A 20297-nucleotide genomic window follows, 5' to 3' on the forward strand; every position below is an offset into this window, starting at 1 on the left:
TTAGTACAACTATTTACTCGAAAATATAATCAAAAGTAAGTAAAAACGATCGAAATATTACCTAAAAATTTAAACTTACCCTTTTCGTTAAAAAGACAACTGGAAATTACCTTAGCCTGATTCACTTACCTGTGTCCTCAGCGGAGTCACCAAGCTGTTGTAACCGTCTTTCGAGTGGACCCGGAATTGGGCTTTGACTTAGGAAAAATGATTTGGGAGTCGCCACCGATCATTTATTTTATTAAAAATGGGTTGACCGGATACCTTATTTCTTACCTAATCTGCATCTTACCAATGATGTGTCGGATTCGGGAGTCGGTTACAGTCAAGGAAGGATTATCACCCTTGAACTGCCATTTCGGTACTACGTAATTTTCAGTTGTCTTAATTAAGAAAGTTGTAAATTTACATTAAAAGGTAAAATGACGATCCAAATTACTTACCTCTAACCGTTTTGAAAACGTACCCTCAAAAGAATCAAGAAAAACGTTAGAAAAAAAGGGATGAAGATAAATTGAAAATAAAGAAAGTGAAATAAAAAAGAGAAAAATAAATAAATAAATAAATAAATAAATAAATAGTAAATAAATATCAAAAGTAAACAATACAATTAATATGTAGATAGTGAAAATGCAAGGAATAAAAAGAAACAAAATAGAATAAGATAAATAAAGGGAAAAAAAGATAAATAAATAAAAATAAAGATAAAGGAAATAACAATAAAATGAATAAACAAAACGAAGAAAAGGTAAAAAATAAAAATAAATAAATAAAATATACATGTACGCATATATATATATATATATATATATATATATAAAGAAATAATAAAAAGTAATATATATATAGAAAAATGGAATATTCTAAAAAATAGTAATGATAAGTAAATAAAAACAAAGGAAAAGATAAATAAATAACCATATATATATATATATATTAAAGAATAAATACGCATATATAATAAAATATAATATAAAATTCAAAAAAAATAAATTAAATAAAAAATAAATAAATGAATTAAACTGCTCAGGGACTAAATCGAAAGAACCATGAACTAGAGTTCAAATTTCAAAGCAATTTTAAGGTATGAATTCAATTCGAATGTCAAAATAGTTCTTTGAAATCAACGAGGGATCAAAAGGGTAGTTTACCCTATTTTAAAGCAAAACACGTGGGTTCTGGCGTGTATCTGGGTCGGGTTAACGGGCCGTATAAAGGCCAAAAATTGGCAAAAGATTTAGCCATTTCCTTCATTTTGAATCGAGCCCTCCCCCCTTTATTCATTTTCTCTCTTTATTTCATCCAAAAGATGAACAACGCTGCCGTGTTCTTGGTGCCCAGAATCCGGCCACCCTAGCGTTTTAAAAATTCTAATTTTTTTCAGAAGATCTCGGTTCTCTCGTTTTAAAAATCTAACTAGTTTCCTCAAAACAAAGCCTCGGGGTGTGGATCTGGGTTCCAAAACTTCGAAACCCCCCTGTTCATCGAGGTGTTTAGCGTACTTTGGGTAAAAAAAAGGAAGTGAAGCAAACAGACGAGCATGCAAGATAACCATCAAAAGGTAAGAACTTTACCTATTGTTCTTTCGAAAATTTGCAAAAGAAAAGCTCTGATTTCGCTCAAAATTACTAGTAATTTTCTGCTTGTATTTCGTATTCACCCAATGTGTACAATAGGTTTGCTCTACACTTATTTATAGCAACATAAAAGACTATTTTTAGAACTATTGAATCCTAATCGAACTCTAACGCTTTGGAGCTGTTGGAGGTGAGAGACGTGCGCTGTGAAACTCAGAGAGAGACGTGAGGCGTGGGAACCTGGGTTGACTGTTGCGGCGCTGTTTGGGATGCTAGGGTTCTGGAAACCCTAACCTGCGTGTATGTTGGGCTTGGACCATTGTGCGCTGTTGGGCCACGTGTGACCTGGTTTCGGGCCTGCAAATGTAAAAAACAAGATTAATAATATTATGTATATATACATAATATAATGTCAAAAATCATGTGTCTACAAATAGCAATACTAAATAAATTAAAATCGAATATAAGGAAAACCCAGTTCTAAATCTATTAGCAATACTTAAGGGCTCCTCTCTTATATTACTATAATAAAATATCCCAAATTACTCAAAACATTAAGATATTTTTTTTATCACCGAATAAGAGTATATATATTATATATACATTCAATTTAATCTTATAATAATTAAAATTTTCTAATTTATTTCTAAGAAAATCAAATACTGCCTCAGCCTAACAAAAACCATGACCAGCTTCATTATTCTACCCAAAAATCCGAGCCCGTTTACTTCCCGTTCCTTGGGCCAACATAGAAACCCGGTTCTCCACCACATCCTTCAGAGCCCGTTTGAATACTCCAATCTGCTCCTCATCCCCGCTCCATTGCATCACCACAACGCTCTGGGTCCGCCCACCAACCGTCGTCATCTCAGCCCGAATCACCTTAGCCTGGACCGACCTGATAACCCGACTCAAATCGTGGTTCAAACCCGGCCTATCCTCGCAGCAAACCGTCGCCTTCAACAACTTCCTTTCTTCGTCGCAAAAGCTCAAAGCCGCCTCGTCGCATTCCCGGGAAACAGCCTCGACGTCTCGAGCTCCGCTTGGTTATCACTGCAACAACCGTTACGGTCGACCAGCATTACGTCTTCCACTTGCCTCTTTAGCTCCCTCACGTGATGGACAACCTCTGCCAGCAACGAGGCCTTATCCGTCTGTCCCTCCAAAAAATAAACAAGCAAATTAAAAAAACATTAACCTTAATAGCAAAATACTATATTTTTGTTCTGTTAAGAACCTTGGTGGTGTTGGGAAGGAGAGATCGGAGAGTGGATAAGTGGGCATTGATACGCTGCCTGCGCCTCCTTTCAGCTTCCTTATGACTCTTACAGGCTTCCATTGATTTTCTCTCTGATAAAGCCTTGATGGAATCGTCATCACCTTCCATTAACGCGACGGGGCTGTCGTTCTCAGCACCACAGAAACTTTTCAGAGGAAACAATCCCCCTTACGATATTAGGGTAGAAGAAGAAGAAAAAGAAGAAAATAGAGTGAAGCGAGACGAGAACTGTAGTCTAGAAAATTACCAAGTAAAAGTACTTAGACAAGCACTTGGCTTTTTCTTTCTTTCTTTTTTACTGCTACTGTTGAGTAAAATGTGGACAATGGTTATCCGAGGTGGGACTTGATAATGACTCAATTAACTCGGTCGGTAATTTTGACTGTTATTGAAACGATGGAAGGAAAACGGGGACGTGAAAATAAGCAATCGTTTTAAAAGGAAAAAGATCAGCCACGGCTAGCAAGAATGACGGTGGCTGGCGCCGACAGCTTTTGTCCCAGCAGGGCAGGACCTTATCATGGAAATGGTGATGCGGCCCGACTATGTACATTGCTTCACTTCCATACGCATTCCCTTCTTTCACTTTTTATATATTGATCGACATCGTTTCTGGCTGCCATAAGCACCTGCATATGTGTATATTTTGGTCGCTTCAACACGATATATTACTCATTGTTATGATGGTTCATCATTCATGCCTGCCTGATGTCACCGTGTCAGTCGGTTTTTATTGCAAATTCCAACTGTTGTTTTGCCTACAATAATTTGGTCATGTAAATCTTGAAAGTCTGGGTAACAAGGTGTAGAAATTGCATGTGAGAGTGTTGGGTGGACCCCCACTAAATCTTGAACACTGTAGAGAAGTGAGATCAACATCTATGGCAGTGACCCCTCCCGACAACATTAGTAAAATGATTTCCTCCTCGTTTTCTACCGTTCTAAAAACTCCCTCCCTATTTATGAACATGTCATTTCCTTTGTGTCGATTGGGCATGTTTTCTAGGATGTAAATTCAGGTAATCATTTAAGTTTCAGTCGAATTCAATTAGGTCAGGTAAAATCGGATATCAGTCGTGTCAGATCATTTTGATGGTTGGATTCAAATTAAGTTGGGTTCAGATCAAATCAATTCGGGTCATTTTCATGTTAATTTGACATCACATTCAGTTTGGGTTTAGGTTGATTTAATTTCAGTTTGGATCGATGTCAATTTAGGTCAAAACAGTTCATGTCCGAAACAATTAAACACCAGGTTAATTTAGGTTCAAATGGACTTCAGTCAAATCTCGTTCAAATCGGGTCACACCATTAGCAGATAAAATTCAGGTCGGATGTTTACCGGATACGGATTGACTTCAGGTTGGATCATTTTTTTTGACTAATTATTTTTCGTCTTTCGTGAACATTGAATTGCAATTTGTAATTGTATACGATTTAGAGTAAATTACTAAAAATATAAATAATTATGGATCACTTTTTATAAAAATATAATTTTAAGGATTAAATTAAACCAATATGAAATCACAAGTAAAATTTTAAATAAATTAAACAACACGCATTGATGAGGGACAAAATCAAAATAATTTTAAAATGTGAGGTTAAAATTAATATAAAAAGTATTAAATTATATCCATTTAAAAAGTTATGGGCCAATTACAAAAATATAAATAAGTAATAAGCATGAGCCAATTTCATATGCAAATATACCTTTAAGGATTAAATTGAACAAATATGAAATTACAAATAAAAATTTAAATAAATTAAACAACACAAAGGGATCAAATCAAAATAATTATAAAATGTGAAGAGAATATGTAAAATGGAGTAAATTGCATTCATTTAAAAAATTGAGAAACAAATTGAAACAATTATAATATATATATAAACTATATAATAATATTATATATATAAACCATATAGTTTATACAAGATATATATAGTTTATACATAGTAGTATATAAGTATAAACTATATGGTTTATATATAGTTTATATTAATAAACTATATAGTTTATATATATATATATATATATATATATATATATATATATAATATATATATATAATATGGTTTAGGGTTAATTTATATAATTATATATAGTTTATATATAAACTATATAGTTTATACATAGTAGTATATAAATTATATATAAACCATATATACTACATATAAACTAAATAAATTATATAGTTTACATATGGGCAATATATATAAACTAATAAACTATATAAATTATATATAAACTATATATAAACTGTATATTTTATATTTATATACTATATATAATTATAAATTATATAGGCTATGTATAAATTATATAGTTTATTAATATAAACTATATATAAACCATACATACAATATGTAAACTATATATAAAAACTATATAAACTTTACTTTATATATAAACTAAATACTATAGTTTATATTTATATTTATATATAGATATATATATCATATATAATATATTTTATATTTATATAAGTATACATTATACTTATAAGTATATAATATAAGTATATATATATATATATATATATAATATAAGTATACATTATACTTACAAGTATATAATATATATATAAAGTGTAAAGTATTGAAGTATAATATTAGTATATATATATATATAAGTATAAAGTATATATGCGTAGGAATAAATTAAATATAAAATTTCAAGCTAAAATTAAAAGAAATTAAAATAAGATAAAATATTAAATTGAAATAATTTAAACTTAATAGACAAAACTACTGTCTCCATAGAAGCGTGGGCCTAGAAGCCCGAATTAAAATGTAATATAAATATCATTTTTTTTACTGATTTTCAATTTTAATTTTCTCATTTTATGAATTCTCTCTCTCTAAATTATTTCTCTAAAAAAATTCTCTTCATTCTCTAGAAAAACATATTTTTTCCAGATTTCAAAAATTGTTTTAGATCAAACTCCTAAAACTCATCTGTGTTCCTCATCTGTTTTTCCAAAAAAAAAAAGACTGTCCAACCCAAAAAAAAACTTTCATTTTTTTATATCAAAACACAAATTCCTTCATCAGTTCTTCATTATTCTTTTCAAATAGTTTTTTTTCTTTTTTTTAGATCTAACACAGAAAATAAGCATTGTTCATCCAAAAAAAATCTCTGGAATCCTTCACCTTCTCGACTCATCATCTTCGAAAAAATAAAAAATCGTTCATTTCTAATTTTTTAGATCTAACCCATAAGCATTGTTCATCAGGAAAAGAAATCTCTGAAATATTCCACCTGCTCGAGTCCTCATCTTCTTGACTCCTCATATTCTATAGTTCTATTCTTCATAAAACCCAAGAAAAAATCAATTGTTCATTCCAAAAATTTTTGATTCTTTACCTACTGTTCGTGACTACCCATCTTCTTAACTCCTCATCTTCTATTCTTGGTTACTTTCATTTTTTCAACTGAATCCTTTCATTTTTTAAGATTCGATGGATTCTCATTTGTATGAGATAAATTTCTCTGGTAAAAAGTCATGGTTTTTTTACTTTTTGTTTTTTAGGTTCTAACAAATAAATAATTATCTTTTTTTCTCATGGAGACCTACAAAGAAATCAAAATGATCCACCATCACAAGAAAATCACAATGTTTTATTTTTTTATTTGGTTTTTGTTTTCTATTTTTAAAATGTGTTAATATATATATATATATATATATATTATGTTATGTATTTTTTATTATTATTTACTTTTTGTTTTTTATATTTGTTTTTTATTTCTTTTCATTTTCTATTTTTTAGTAGTATGTTTTGTTTTCTGTTATTTATTATTCCTTTTGTACTATTTGTAGACACCTGTTTTTGTCCGGGATAAAAATATTATATTTATATTATTATTATTATTATTATTATTATTATTAATTAGTTTATTACATATGATTGCAGGCTAATCCAAGCCTAACAAATGAGGCCCAAAACAAATACAACCCATCAGTCCACCAAGTGAACCCAACTACAATAGTTGACCCGGCTGAGGATCCAGGCCCAGATTTGACCCGACTCGAAAGTACCCGAACCAGACCCTGTACCCGAAGTCAACCCGGATCCAGCCCAAACCGACCCAATGACTAACTCAGTTTAGATTAGGGTTTCAAAACCCTAAACTAAACTATCATCCAATCGTTACCGTTGCCAACGTCCAAGACGCCGCCGAACACGCTGCAGAACACAACAGTGAACGTCGAGCCGACCGTCGAGCCATCCAAAGTAACCATTGTCATTGCCTACGCCAAATATCACTAAAAAACACAAAATCAATGGAGATCCATTAAGCATTTTTAAAGCCAAATCAAATCCAGAAAATTGATATCATGCCCTACCACTATCCGTACATTAGTGGAAAATCCACTACACAACAACCAATATTCACTATAAATGCATGCAATCATATTCGAGATAGGAGGCATTCGAACAGTGGGATGGAACCGGAGAAAAAACAGAGGAGAGCCATATCCAAACAAATCATCGAAATAAATAAAAGGGTGAGAAATCCTTACCTTGATCGGATGAGACACAAGGAAGTCAAAAGGGACCACCGTATTTCTAATATTTCGAAAGGTATCATCCTAGATCTAGGATTTTCTGTGTGGTTTTTGGAAAAAGGGACCGCCGTGGTATTTCTCTCATTATTTGAGAGAGTTCAAGAGAACTCTCTATCTCTCTTCGTTGGTTTAAAATGAATCAAATGAAAGGAGAGTGTTAAACAATGCTCATTTTTGGGCTTATATAATTTGCCCTAAACGACGTCGCATAGTAGAGGGACCTTCAGCGTGTTTTCGTTAGGGGTCCAATAGCACTTTTAGTCCCCTGTGTGTTGTAATATTGATGTTTAGTCATTTAAATAATTTTATTACTTTTATTTCGAGCATTCATGTTTTTTTTATTTATATTTTAGTCATATTATTACATGTTATGTTAATATTTAACTTTGGGCATAATGTTTATAAATCTTACATGTTATTCACTAATTTAATGTATTTGTGTATTTTTAATGTTATTTGAATTTGGTTATGACGTTTATAAATCTATCGTTTTAATCCTTGTTTTATATTTGGGTTCATCATGATTTAGCCCTCGTGTTTTTTATTTATTACATTTTAATCTTAAGTTTCATTTTTAGGTTATTTTCATATTTGTATTATTTAGCATTTTCAATTTTGAAAACTTAGTTCATTTTTATTTGTAATTTAATACTTTAAATTTTTGTTTTTGCCATTTAGTCTCTTAAATGTTGATTTTTAATATTTTAGTCATTAAAGCTATTATTTTCTATTTTAATCTTTTAAGTGTATGTTTTTGCTATTTTAGACCCTTAATTTTCTATTTTTAATATTTTAGTTTTTAAATTATCTATTTTTATTATTTTAATACCTTAAGTTTTTGTTTGTGATATTTTGGTATTTTAAATTTCTATTTTTGTTATTTTATCACTAATTTTATATTTTATTACGTTAGTATTTTAAGTATTAATGTCAATTGAAAAGAAATTTTATGTAATTAATTTTATTGAAGCAAACTAATTAATTTTCAATAAACGGATAATATTTTTAACTATATATTCGATTTATGATTTCCACCATTAAGACAACGTGTAAGCGACACAATACCAATTTTGGGCATTGTAGGAGTGCTAATCATTCCTCACGCGTAACCGACTCTCGAACCCGTTTTAATCGAATCTTTGGTAAACACAGACCAGCTTTTGTCTTAAAAAATGATTTTTCTTAAAATTGTTTTTAAAAGACATTTTTAGGTATTCGACCAACCTAACCCAAAAGTCGATGGTGACTCTATCCAATTTAATTCAAAATCACCCAAATTTTCCAAAATTAAAAGTCGTAACAGTTTTTAAAAACAATATTTAATTGTTCCGCCTAGAAAATGGTTATGACACTATTCATTTGTAATTATGAGTTGTTATATTAAAATGTAATTTCAGGCTGTTATGGGATCTGATTCAAGGTGTTTGTGTTGCGAGTTAGTTTGGTTTAACTTGATTGACCTATTGATTCAATTGATTTAATTGGATAGTTCAATATTATTAAAAAATTAGAAAACATAAATTAATAAAACAATGAAAATGCTCTAAATTAATAAAATTTGACAGATCTAATAATAGTGATTTAATATATGATACTACGAGAAGTTTAAGCCTTTGAACCTGTCAATTTCAAAACTTATCAATTGGCATAAAATAATAACATTACACAAAAGCTATCCAGGAACTAGGAATTCAACTAAAATTACTAAAATCTCAAGTATAACACAAAATCATGCAGAAATATAAACTTAAAAGAAAATAAAACGGGGAAAACATACAATATAATCATCAATTTATTATATATGTTGAAATTATGTACATATTTTAGAAAATACTAATATGTTACTTAAAATTTCTTAGATATTTGTAAACCTAAAAAAAATTAAAGAAATTTAATTTTTTATTTGTTTTTTTATTTTTCTATTTTTAATATATTTTTTATGTTCTAACAAATGATTATTTATTTGTTTTTTATTTCTGTTATTGTATTCATTTTATTTTTTTTGAGGGTTGTAACTAACAAATGACTATGGTTTTTTCTCATGCAGTGGACCTAAGAGATCAAAATGATCAACAATCCCAAAGAGGTAAAAAACCACTGTTTATTATTTGTTTTTTAGTTGCTAATTGTTTTCTATTTTTATATTTTTTTTAATTTTATATTTTTTAATTTTATGTTTTATTTGTGTTTTCTATTTTTTATTTATTTTATGTATACATTATATGTTTTTATTTTCTATTTTCTATTTGTTTTCTATTTGTTTTCTGTTTTTATAAGTTCAATCTTGTTTTCTGTTATTTTTGTTTTTTATTAGTTGATTCTTATGTTAATGTGAAGGACTTTGAATTAGATGATTCTTATATTGTTTTATGTTTTTATTTATTTTATGTTTTTTATTTGTTTTATTTGTTTTATTTGTTTTATTTGTTTTTTTATTTATTTTATTATTTAGTTTCTGTTTATTTACTTATTTTTGTTATTTATTTATATTTTGTTTTCTGTTTATATTTACTATTCTAACAAATGATTATTTGTTTTTTTGTTTAAAGAAGATTTCAATGATCAATATTCTATAGCAGTTGATGACATTATTTCCTCTAAGACTAAGGCTTTATCAAAATTCAGGAGAAGAACTTCTCCTGTTTGGGACCATTATACCTTTATTAAGTCTCCCGAAGGTTGTCTTTATGCCCAATGTAAGTATTGCAAAATCAAAAAGGTATAAAGCTGGTTCTTATATTAGTACATCTAACCCTAAAAGCCATACTGCTAAATGCCAAGCTTATAAGGATTTCCTGGCTGAAAATCATAATATGGTAAGTTCTTTTGATCAAAATAGATATTGTGAATTGTTTGTTGAGGCTATTATGTGTCATGGTTATGCTTTGTGTATGGTTGAGCATGATAAACTTAGAGCTTTGCATCATTACCTTAATGTTAATGTGAAGGATATTTCGAGGTATACTATTACTAAGTTTTGCATGTTACAACATGAAAAGCAAAATAAGTACCTATTTGATTCAATGCATTCTGTTTCAAGTCGAATATGTTTTACATGTGATGGATGGTCTGCTTGTACTTCACGTTCTTATTTTGCTCTCATTGTACACTATGTTGATAATAATTGGATACTTCACTCTAAAATACTAACTTTTTGGCGTTTTCCTCCACCACATGATGCTGAGTAAATTTTTAAGTTTGGGAAAAAAATGATATGCGAGTAGGGTCTTGAAAGAAAAGCTTTTACCATAACTCTTGACAATATTTCTGCAAATGATAAAATGGTTAAAAGACTTAGAGATAATTTGCATGTTATTTCTCCTCTTCCATGCAATGGTAAATATTTTCATGTAAGATATGCTGCCCACATTTTGAACTTGATAGTTCAAAAATGTTTAAGGTAATTGATTCTTTTGTTATTAAGTTACGAGAAATTGTTAAGTTTATTGATTATTCTGATTCTCGACTTTGTGCCTTTGAATTAGCTGTTAAAGATTGTAAATCTTCTTTTCATGGTAAATTATTACTAGATGTTCCTATTCGATGGAATTATACTTACTTAATGATTCATAGGGCACTTGATGCTAAATTAGCCATTAATTTGTTTGTGAATAGGGAAAATGACTTAGATGCTATTATTGAATATGAGTGGGAAATTGTTAAAATAATTTGTGATTTTCTTGAGCCATTTTATGAAATTACTACTTTGTTATCTGGATTTGAGTACCTCACCTCTAACTTGTATTTGGCTAATGTTGTTGCAATTGAAAAGTTGTTGTGTGATACTCACAATGATCCTTGTCAAGGCATTTCTGCAATGGCAGGACCCATGTCTGAATTATATGAGAAATATTGGTCTGATCACTCATTGATTATGTCTATTGTTGTTTTGCTTGATCCTCGATATAAATTACAACTCTTGAAGGAGTTGTACATTGTTCTTTATATAGAGGACGAGGTTCAACGAAGGGTAAATGTCATATATATATATATATATATATATATTTTCTAGTTCTTCTTATGTCCAAAGTAATACATCTCTAGAGACAAGTGAGTCAAGTTCTTCCAATCGACCTTGAACATTTAAAAAATCCGATATATTTCAGGTCAATTTTTTATAATCTTAATTATTTTAATTTGATTATTTTATTTTCACAATTCTAACTATTTTATTTTATTTGTCTTTTTAGAATTTTGATGCTAATTTAGCTGCTTCAATGACTGGAAAATCAGATGTTGATTCCTACTTTAATTTGCCTCTTGTTCCTCGTAATGAAGATGCTAAGTTTGACATTTTGGGGTATTGGAAATCACAAAATGCTTCTTATCTGGTACTCTCTCACATGGCAAGAGATATATTGGTCATTCCAATTACTTTAGTTGCTTCAAAATTTTCCTTTAGCATGGGGGTCGTATTTTGAACAAGTTGAGAGCCAAACTTTTACCTAAAAATGTTGAGATTTTTGTAACAACTCGAATTTGGTTGTATGATTTTGAACTAGAAGAAAGGGATGAAGAGTATCTTACTATAACTACTGTTTCTTCCCTTTAAAGGTAAATATTTGATTTGCTTTATTTTTCTTATGTTTATTCCATTTAAATTGTTTATTAAATAATTTTTTTTCTTTTGTAGGGTGCTACTACTTTTATATTTACAACAAGAACATTTGAATGAATTGTGAATAATTCTTTCTTGATTATTCATTTTTATGGTAATTTCTTTATTGTGTTTATTTCATAATTTTCATTAATACTTGAAATGATTTATTGTAGGGTGCTACTGCTTTTACATTTATTGTTTTTTTCATTAATTTTCATGAATTTAAGCAAGCATGCTAGTGCTTTTTGATTAATTTTCATAAATTTCAACAAGCATATAAATGAATGTTTTACCATTGTTTTAACTTCTGTAGGTTTAGTAAAGTTGAAAATGTTTGGCATTGTTGGTCATCGTATTCCCCTTGGCTTTACCATTGATTGGATTGGTATAAATGCTTATTGGACTTGATCTGAATGTTGATTTGAATTTGTCTGAATACTGATTAGAAATCGTTTGAATGTTGATTAGTTTTGGTCTAAATGATGAATTGTTGCTTGTTAGTTGATTGTTGCCTTGTAAATTGTTGTTATTGGTCTGGTAGAATTGAACTATTGTAAATTCTTATCTAATTAGTTACCCATGGTTAAATTATGTTGGTGTTATTTTGGCTTTTAAAGCTAAAAAAATGCCCACCATTTAATCATGTTGGCAATATTTATATATTTTGAGATAAACAAAAATTACTGGTAGCAAAGTCGGATTTTCACTCTTGTAAAACTTTTGTTATATGATCTGAGAGCTTAAATTTCAACGTAATTTTATTTACTTCATTTAATTGTAATTTTGGTGTATTGAATTGTAATAAATTTAATTTGTACATTTATACATTTTTTTAGTTTCAATATTTATAAAGTTATTAAATTTTTATTCTCATATTCTAATATTATCAATAACTAGAATAATATTTAATATATAAATTAAAAATTTAAGATAAATTATATTTAAGTTATTAATTATTACATAAAAATGATTCATGAATCATTTAATAAAATTAATTTAATAGCCATAATTATTTTTTTAATATTATGATCATAATAAATATATAAAGTCAATTTAGTAATATAATGATGATAATTACTAATTTATTTTAAACTTATTATTAATACCAACTCATTAATTTAATAATTTTTTTTGAATATATTTATAGTCTACAATTTATAAGTATAAAAAGTAAATACATTAATTCAATTATCATAGTTAATTATGCATTATAAATTGTGAAGAAGTATTATGTCACATTGTAATATTAGAAAATTATAATTTTCTAACTTTATCAATGATAACTTACAAGTAAGGTAAATACCAGTTCAGTTTAATAATATGTTGGATTAATTACAGGTTCAGTCAGTTACAATCATGTTTATAACAGGTTAAGTTGATAACATATCGAGTAATATTGGTTAATTACCAGTTTATTCTCGGGTTCGGGTTCATATCAGGTCGAGTTTGGTTGTCACATTATCAGGTCGAGTTTGGGTTCAAGTCGTTCTCAGGTCGGTGCAGGTCGTAAATGTTTTGGTCCAACTCAGGTTCGGGTCAACACCAGTTCAGACTCGAATTGGTTTCGGATCATCACCATCTCGGGTCACAAACAATTTTGACTCAAGTCTATTATAGTCAATTTTGCAAGTGAGGTTAGATTTTTACGTCCCTAATGTTTTCGGACCCAACTCTACTTGTGTCTCGTGCCTTTGCTTTCTTCCGCATTACATTATTTCTACCGACACTAAGCCAACAACGATTTGAGTCTCCTATGCAAGTAATTATGAAGCAATAGAACAAGTCATTTAAGCAGAAATAATTAACATCTATGTATATGTAATTAAATTTAATAAAAAAAATGTTATTATTCTTGTATCTCTTCCGGATATCTTTCGTAAACAATATTTTTATGTTTAATCTTTCGCCTATTAAGATTTAAGAGTCTTGAGAAGCCTTCATAATTTTATTTCCTCCATAATATTATAGTCCTTAATCTAATCAATTCCATCATCAACAAAATCCACTATATGACGGCTAAATCTATCAATCATGTCAGCTTACAAATAATTATCATTACCCTGAACCTGACACTAATGCTAAGATAAATATATAAACCGCCATAAAAAATAGAAAGGAAATTTTATTCTCTCCTAAGATAAATTCTCTACTTTTTCATTTTTCCTTGAGATTATCATCCCTCTCACCCTCATACATTTAAATAATAATTCAGATTGTGCCAACTCAAATTATTTGTCATGATATTTATAACTCTCAAAGATTTAAATACAAGCAGTAAACTACGAACAAGAGAATGCATTGTTTGAGCTATTAATGAAAGTAACTCTACATAGAAAGAAAAACAAGTGAAGATCCGAGTGATAGCTGGCAAAGCTCTGGGGACGTCCTTCCCATATTCCAATGCCAAAACGCAAGGCTGTGAGGGGATCAACATCAGAAAACGACAGTTTAAAAAACGTACTCGGAAAACACTCTCCCCTCTTCTCGTGAAACAAAAAGGTTAGGCACAAAGTTAAGGAAAGAAATGGAAACCAAAAGATGGTAAATAGATGGGACATTTGCTTCTCTTACACAGCAAAATGGAAGGTCCTTTAAGGGCAAAGGGAACTTCGAACACTGTTCATTCTTACGGGTGTCCCTAAAAGCAGCCCATCATCTGTAACTTTTGCACGGACAATGCCTCTCTAAACTTTTTCATCTTTGGTTCCTTCAGTCGATAACATGGAGAGAAAAAGTGGCATTGAGCAAGACCAATAATTGGGAGGAGTTTAGAAACAATAAGAGCATTTAGCTGAAAACATGCAGCCTTTTGAATATGTATGAAATTCGGATTTCAATATCTGCATTCCGTTAGGTACGAGTCTTTGGAAGGCATACTCCCAATCGTTGCCCATGGCTATGGATGAATTAAATTTTGTTGGTTTACAGTCGATAGCTATGCCATCTAAGCCATTATATTTCACAAATTGACTGAAATAGTACCATTCCATTCCATGGGCAACTTGTTATGAGAAACTTGGCTATACGAGTCCGTTCTTGTCGAATGTTGAACCCGAGGGTGCAACCAATCCCAGACCTTGCATCACTCTTGTTCTTCGGGTTCTTGTCTTGGGAGATTCTCCGGGGTGAAGTTCCTTGCTGAGGAATACAATTTGGTTTAAGAACTAATTTTTTTGTTGGGACAAATTAAGAACTTGTAGGAAAAAGATTTGGGGAAAACAACAGGAGCTTTGGCTACCAGTCTCGTCCTTAACAGATTTTTCTCTTCGGGTGTTGTTGGGCTATTTGTCTTCGATTTTTTCTGCTCCTCACCTTGCTTCGAAGTTTTGCCCCTTTTCTGTTCATTAGTTGGGCTTTTCCTTGGCGTTTCTACTATTCGGCTTCTTTTCTCTGCAGCTTGGTCATTTTTTCCTTTGAATCTTCTTGACCCTAGATTGCTCGTCGGCTTTATTCTTTGCCTGTTTATCGGTACTAGGGCTCTTCGGCTTGTTCTTGGGAGTCTCATCTTGCTTAGACGTCTTGCCTTTAGAAGCACCAGCACTCGTGTTTGCTAGTCCAGATTATAAGTTTTCATGATATCAAATGTCCGCTTGGAGCAAAAGAATGAAAATTTCTAGAAAGTATCCAAGATTTTAATTCAATAAGCATTTGAGATGTGAACATTGAATTCGACATAAATCCATTTTTGAATATGGTAATCCTGTGAATATAATGAAAGGTTTAAGAAGCAAAGTTCAGTTCCCTTGCGAGTCTAAAGTCGAGTAACGACATTATGAAGATTCAAAGAACAAAAAAAAGGCACGCTAAGGCATCAACTTCTCTTTATATAATTCGGTGCGAAGCAATGGCCATCTAAAGCCTTGAGTAAGGTCTTTTCTTTTTAAAATGTTAAAGAACTTATGCAGATCAAAACGGAGCTTAATGCATTTGACTAATAAAACTTCATAGCTCTAGGAAACTTGCAAGTTGCTCAAAGTCGGTCTCCCCCTCTAACATGGCAGCTTCTTATAAGTTCAAGGCAATGTTTCTTCAAGCCAAGTTTATATGTGTGCGTGTGTTTGTGTATGCCTGCAGTTGTGTTGAAGATATCAGAAAAAACTTGTACAAAAATTGCATCATATGGTATGCATTGTCCGAAGTAAGAGAACTGTTTTCCGAAAGATGAATCAACAATTACCGACTAGCACGTAATAATCCTAGGTAATAGAGGATTAGAGCTTATCGGTAATTGTTGATCATTATCTGCTACTTAATTTGCAGCACATTTTCAAGGTTTTAGGGCAAATGTACCAAGTGGCTTGGGAACAATCTCTCATCGCTAGGTCAAGGCATTAAATTACAAAGTGTTCCGATAACGAACAAGCCCTTAACATAAAGAAAACTGCAATCAGATTGGCTACCAGGCAAGCAAAACTCGGGTTTTAGTTGCGAAAGGCCTAAAATCAACTGAAACCACTTGCATCGTCATTAACATACGTTAGCAGTGAGTCATCTGAATCATTCAAGATGCACCAATCCATCAATTATCATGTAATCCATGAAACATGAAATGAACTAATGTTTCAATTTTCAATATGAAACACACACAAAGAACAAGTACTTTGTTCATGAAAACAATTGCGGTAATGTTCTAAAACATCTCAAATTTCTCAATTGCAAGCAAAAGTTCATGTCCACGTTCGTGAAACGCCGATAAATAAAATTGCTCATAATCAATGGTGAAAGAGCTAGCTGACTTGACATTGCTGAATATACCGGTGTTACAATGATCACCTATGTGCTAGCCAGTACATAAAAACAATCTACAAACAGAGCAATAACTACAGCAATACCTACAAATTTAACTCCAAACATTCCAATGTTACAGCATCTGCCTTATTCTACCTTCTCAGTTCACCGATATCCTCCAGCACCGCCTTGAACGTTCCTGCATTTCGGTCAGGTTTGGTCTAAACAAAAAAGCTACAAAAGAAACCACATTTCATTACCGATCAAACCTCACAGGGGAATTTTCCTCGGCCTCCCTCTCTTCCTTGGGCCTGAATTGGTCACATTCCCACCTGAAACCACAGCCACATTACTTTTATTTTCTACCACCTTCACTGCAGTGGTCGAAGGAGGCTGCGGCGGCACTGCTGCAGGTGGTGTAACTTGCTCATAGCCTCCATTTCTTTCGCCCTGATGCGGCGGCACTTCGGAAAATGTAGGATGCATCCAATTCGGAAAACCGGTGGGGGCTTTTCCTTCACTTTCCGGACTTCCAGGCACAAACCCTAACGGAAAAAACGCCCAGCAACAATAATAAGCTTCTCTCCCCGGAACCAACGGCGGCAATGTCGGAATATCAACAGCGTGAAAAGCTTTCTCACAATTCTGGCACCTTAAACAACAACCTTCGTAAACCCTAGGATACTCAAACAACCTATAACAGTACGGGCAAGCTGTCCAAAACGTAGACGTTTTCGACCTCTGATTGTCTTTTTGGGCATTCGTATTCGGCATCCAATATTGTCCGCGATCCTGATTTGGTCCTCTTCTCGAGACCGGTAATTTACCGGATTGATTCGAACGATCGCCGCCGCTTAAATCAATCCTCGTAAACAAGCTCAATTCTTTGTCGTAAACAGATTTTTTCGAACTGTTTGATAAAATGGCCCATGCATCGGCTACGAGCTTGAACGCATGATCGGCGAAAGGGAACTTGTTTTTGTCCGGGTGGAGAAGGAGAGCTAGGCGACGATACTGCTTCTTGATGAGATCGTTGTCGTCGGATCGGCCATCGATTTGTAAAACGGAGTACCAATCTTAGCGGTTGTTTATTCTTTTCTCAGCTGCTAGGATAACGTCGACAATGGCTAGGATCTGATCGGAACCGTCCAACAGCGGTTCTGTCTCTTGGGCTAAGATTGCGAAGTCTCTCGAGCCGTTAAAATCACGACTTTGTAGAAGCTTCTCGGCGATTCCTAGAAGACGAATGGCTTCGGCTCTGTTTCCGCTTTCCTCCATTTTCCAAAAGGGGAGCGTAAGAGTGTGTTGTAGAGCGAGAAAACGATTGGATCTTCGATTATGTAGGGTAAATTTCGAAATTTAATTTTTGTTAAAGGAAGAAATTTGAAGTACGTATAGACGAATTGGGGTCAACATTTTCTTTAAATTACAAACAATTACAGAACGTTATGAGTGGGAAAGAAAGGGTGTTTTTCGTCTTTCCACGTGAATAGTGAGTTTCAAGACAAGAATAAGACATTATGTAACGCAGAACTAAATTACTTGTTCCGTCGAACTCTTACTTGCTCCGTCGGACTCAAAAAGTAATTTGAATGGTAAAAAATATCCATCCTCCTCTGCACCTCTGCGTTTTAGAAGATATTTTTGAAGCAAACACTTAAAAAAAATTAATCTTTAATTCTTTATAACATAAATTTTTCGAGACTTATAAAAGAGAGTTTCGAAATCATATAATCTCTCACGGATGGGACTAGAAAAACTATTTTGTGTATTAAATTTAGAAAAAAATTATTTTGAGTGATAAATTTAAAATATATTAAATTAAAAAATTATCAAAATATTTTGAGATGCCATATGACATCCACATGTTGGATTCGCCAGCCTAACAAATTATTTTTTCTATACACATAATTTTAGGAGGTATATTTAATCAAAGAAAATAATATAATTATCTTTAAAATGTGATTGATAAATTTGACTGATTTATTTTGATAAATATAAAAGAGTGAGAGTAAAATTTAAAATATAAGTAATATTATTTGTTGAATTTTTAATGAGTTGTTTTGAATAAGATAATTTTAAAAGTTGAAACGTAATAAATTGTCTCAAAGGTTTCTAATTTTTTCAAGGGATTTTAAATGGCTGTTCAAAGTTTTGAGGGGAGAGTATATATTCAATTTCATAAATTTTATAAACTAAAAATAATTGATAGCAAGATTGTAATGTGTTGATAAATGAAAAACATTTCATATATTAATATCAGATATATTTTATTATCTTCTCAATCAACACTTTCACAACAAACATCCTTAAAAAATTGTTAATAGTCAATTACACTTTTAAATGTAGTAATTGATAATTTTTAAAATTTTAAATATATATGAACAAAAATATTACGCTACACAATTCACCAAAAAAAAAAACGCAACACACTCCCACCAACACGTGCTATGCACCCTACTCTTGCTATAATTGATATATCGATTCTAATTTTATCGAAAATAATGTATTACTTTCACAAGTAGGTCTCTTTTTTCTTTAATTGAAGAGAAATTTAACCCAAGGAGTTAAACATAAACGAGTATACGGTATGGAGGGCCTTCAATGTCTCAGTTTTATCTATAACATTTTCGTATTAATCTGCTGGAAACGACGAGGATCAACTAGCTTCGCCATCTTATAAGCAACCATTTTTTTTGATGAGGGACTAAAACGATCTCATTTACCCATGCACGTCGTCGAAGACTCGAAATAGCACGCACCAGCAAGAGCGGGTAGCACCATCGTCTTCCTCAAGTTGAACAATTTGTTTGCAATCACATTTAATCTTTAGAAGCTCTCCAAGCTAGGCGTAGTGTTTGCAACGAATCCGATGCTCCGATAAGTCAGGAAAATCCCATTATCCATGCGCCCTCCCAGTCCCCGTGGCCCCATCAGTGTTGAGATAGAACCAATCATGCAGTGGTTTTTGCCATAGAAAGAAGCTAGATTGTTTTGTTTAAGCGTTAAAGAAGCTGTTGTCGAGTTGCGGTTGTCGAAGTGCAACGCCCATATCAAGCTATGATGTAAAATTAGATTTCTTACAACAATCAAGCCATGAAATTCCATGGCACTTATCAGTTACCAACTGAAGACTTAGAATCAAGATCTGCAAACATCCCATCTGGCTGCTCAAGTTGTAAGAAATGATCCTTCGCAAACAGTTCTCATAGGTTTTCCTTTTATTGTAAGAGGGAAAGTTGTGGGCAACTTTGAAATTTAGTAGAATTTCGTAGGGGTCAGCTGCATATAAATCCTTTTATCTGTTAGACTAAACTCCTATATAATTTTAGCAAACTGTACGCGTGGAGAAATATATTTAGGGTTTCTTTGATTAAATCAGAATGATTAAGCGCGGAATGATTCAAAGACTCTGTATGAATTAGTTCTGAATGTGACATATTGTTTGATAATTGTTCTGAATCATTAAGAATGTACTTTAATGCCGAATCATTCAGTAGTGTTTTGCTGAATCATTCAACACAGTTTTCATTCAGAGGTTAGAA

At 31.6% G+C, this 20297-nt stretch overlaps 1 protein-coding gene and 1 pseudogene across 1 annotated transcript; both read right to left on the reverse strand.

Annotated features, from left to right (window-relative positions):
* Positions 1-2110: 2110 nt before the first annotated feature.
* LOC120216332 lies at positions 2111-3130 on the reverse strand (annotated as a pseudogene).
* Positions 3131-17022: 13892 nt separating this feature from the next.
* Positions 17023-18147, reverse strand: LOC120216313. Its single transcript, XM_039213775.1, has one exon. The coding sequence runs from the start codon at positions 17524-17526 to the stop codon at positions 17023-17025; it is 504 nt and encodes a 167-aa protein (XP_039069706.1). The 5' UTR covers positions 17527-18147.
* Positions 18148-20297: the final 2150 nt, after the last annotated feature.

The sequence above is a fragment of the Hibiscus syriacus genome, unplaced genomic scaffold (assembly GCF_006381635.1).
Source record: "Hibiscus syriacus cultivar Baekdansim isolate YM2019G1 unplaced genomic scaffold, ASM638163v2 tig00110160_pilon, whole genome shotgun sequence".
Taxonomy (NCBI): domain Eukaryota; kingdom Viridiplantae; phylum Streptophyta; class Magnoliopsida; order Malvales; family Malvaceae; genus Hibiscus; species Hibiscus syriacus.

Excerpts from the sequence above, each read along its gene's own strand:
- LOC120216313 (XM_039213775.1), bottom strand. The coding sequence starts at position 17,526 with ATGCCGAATACGAATGCCCAAAAAGACAATCAGAGGTCGAAAACGTCT.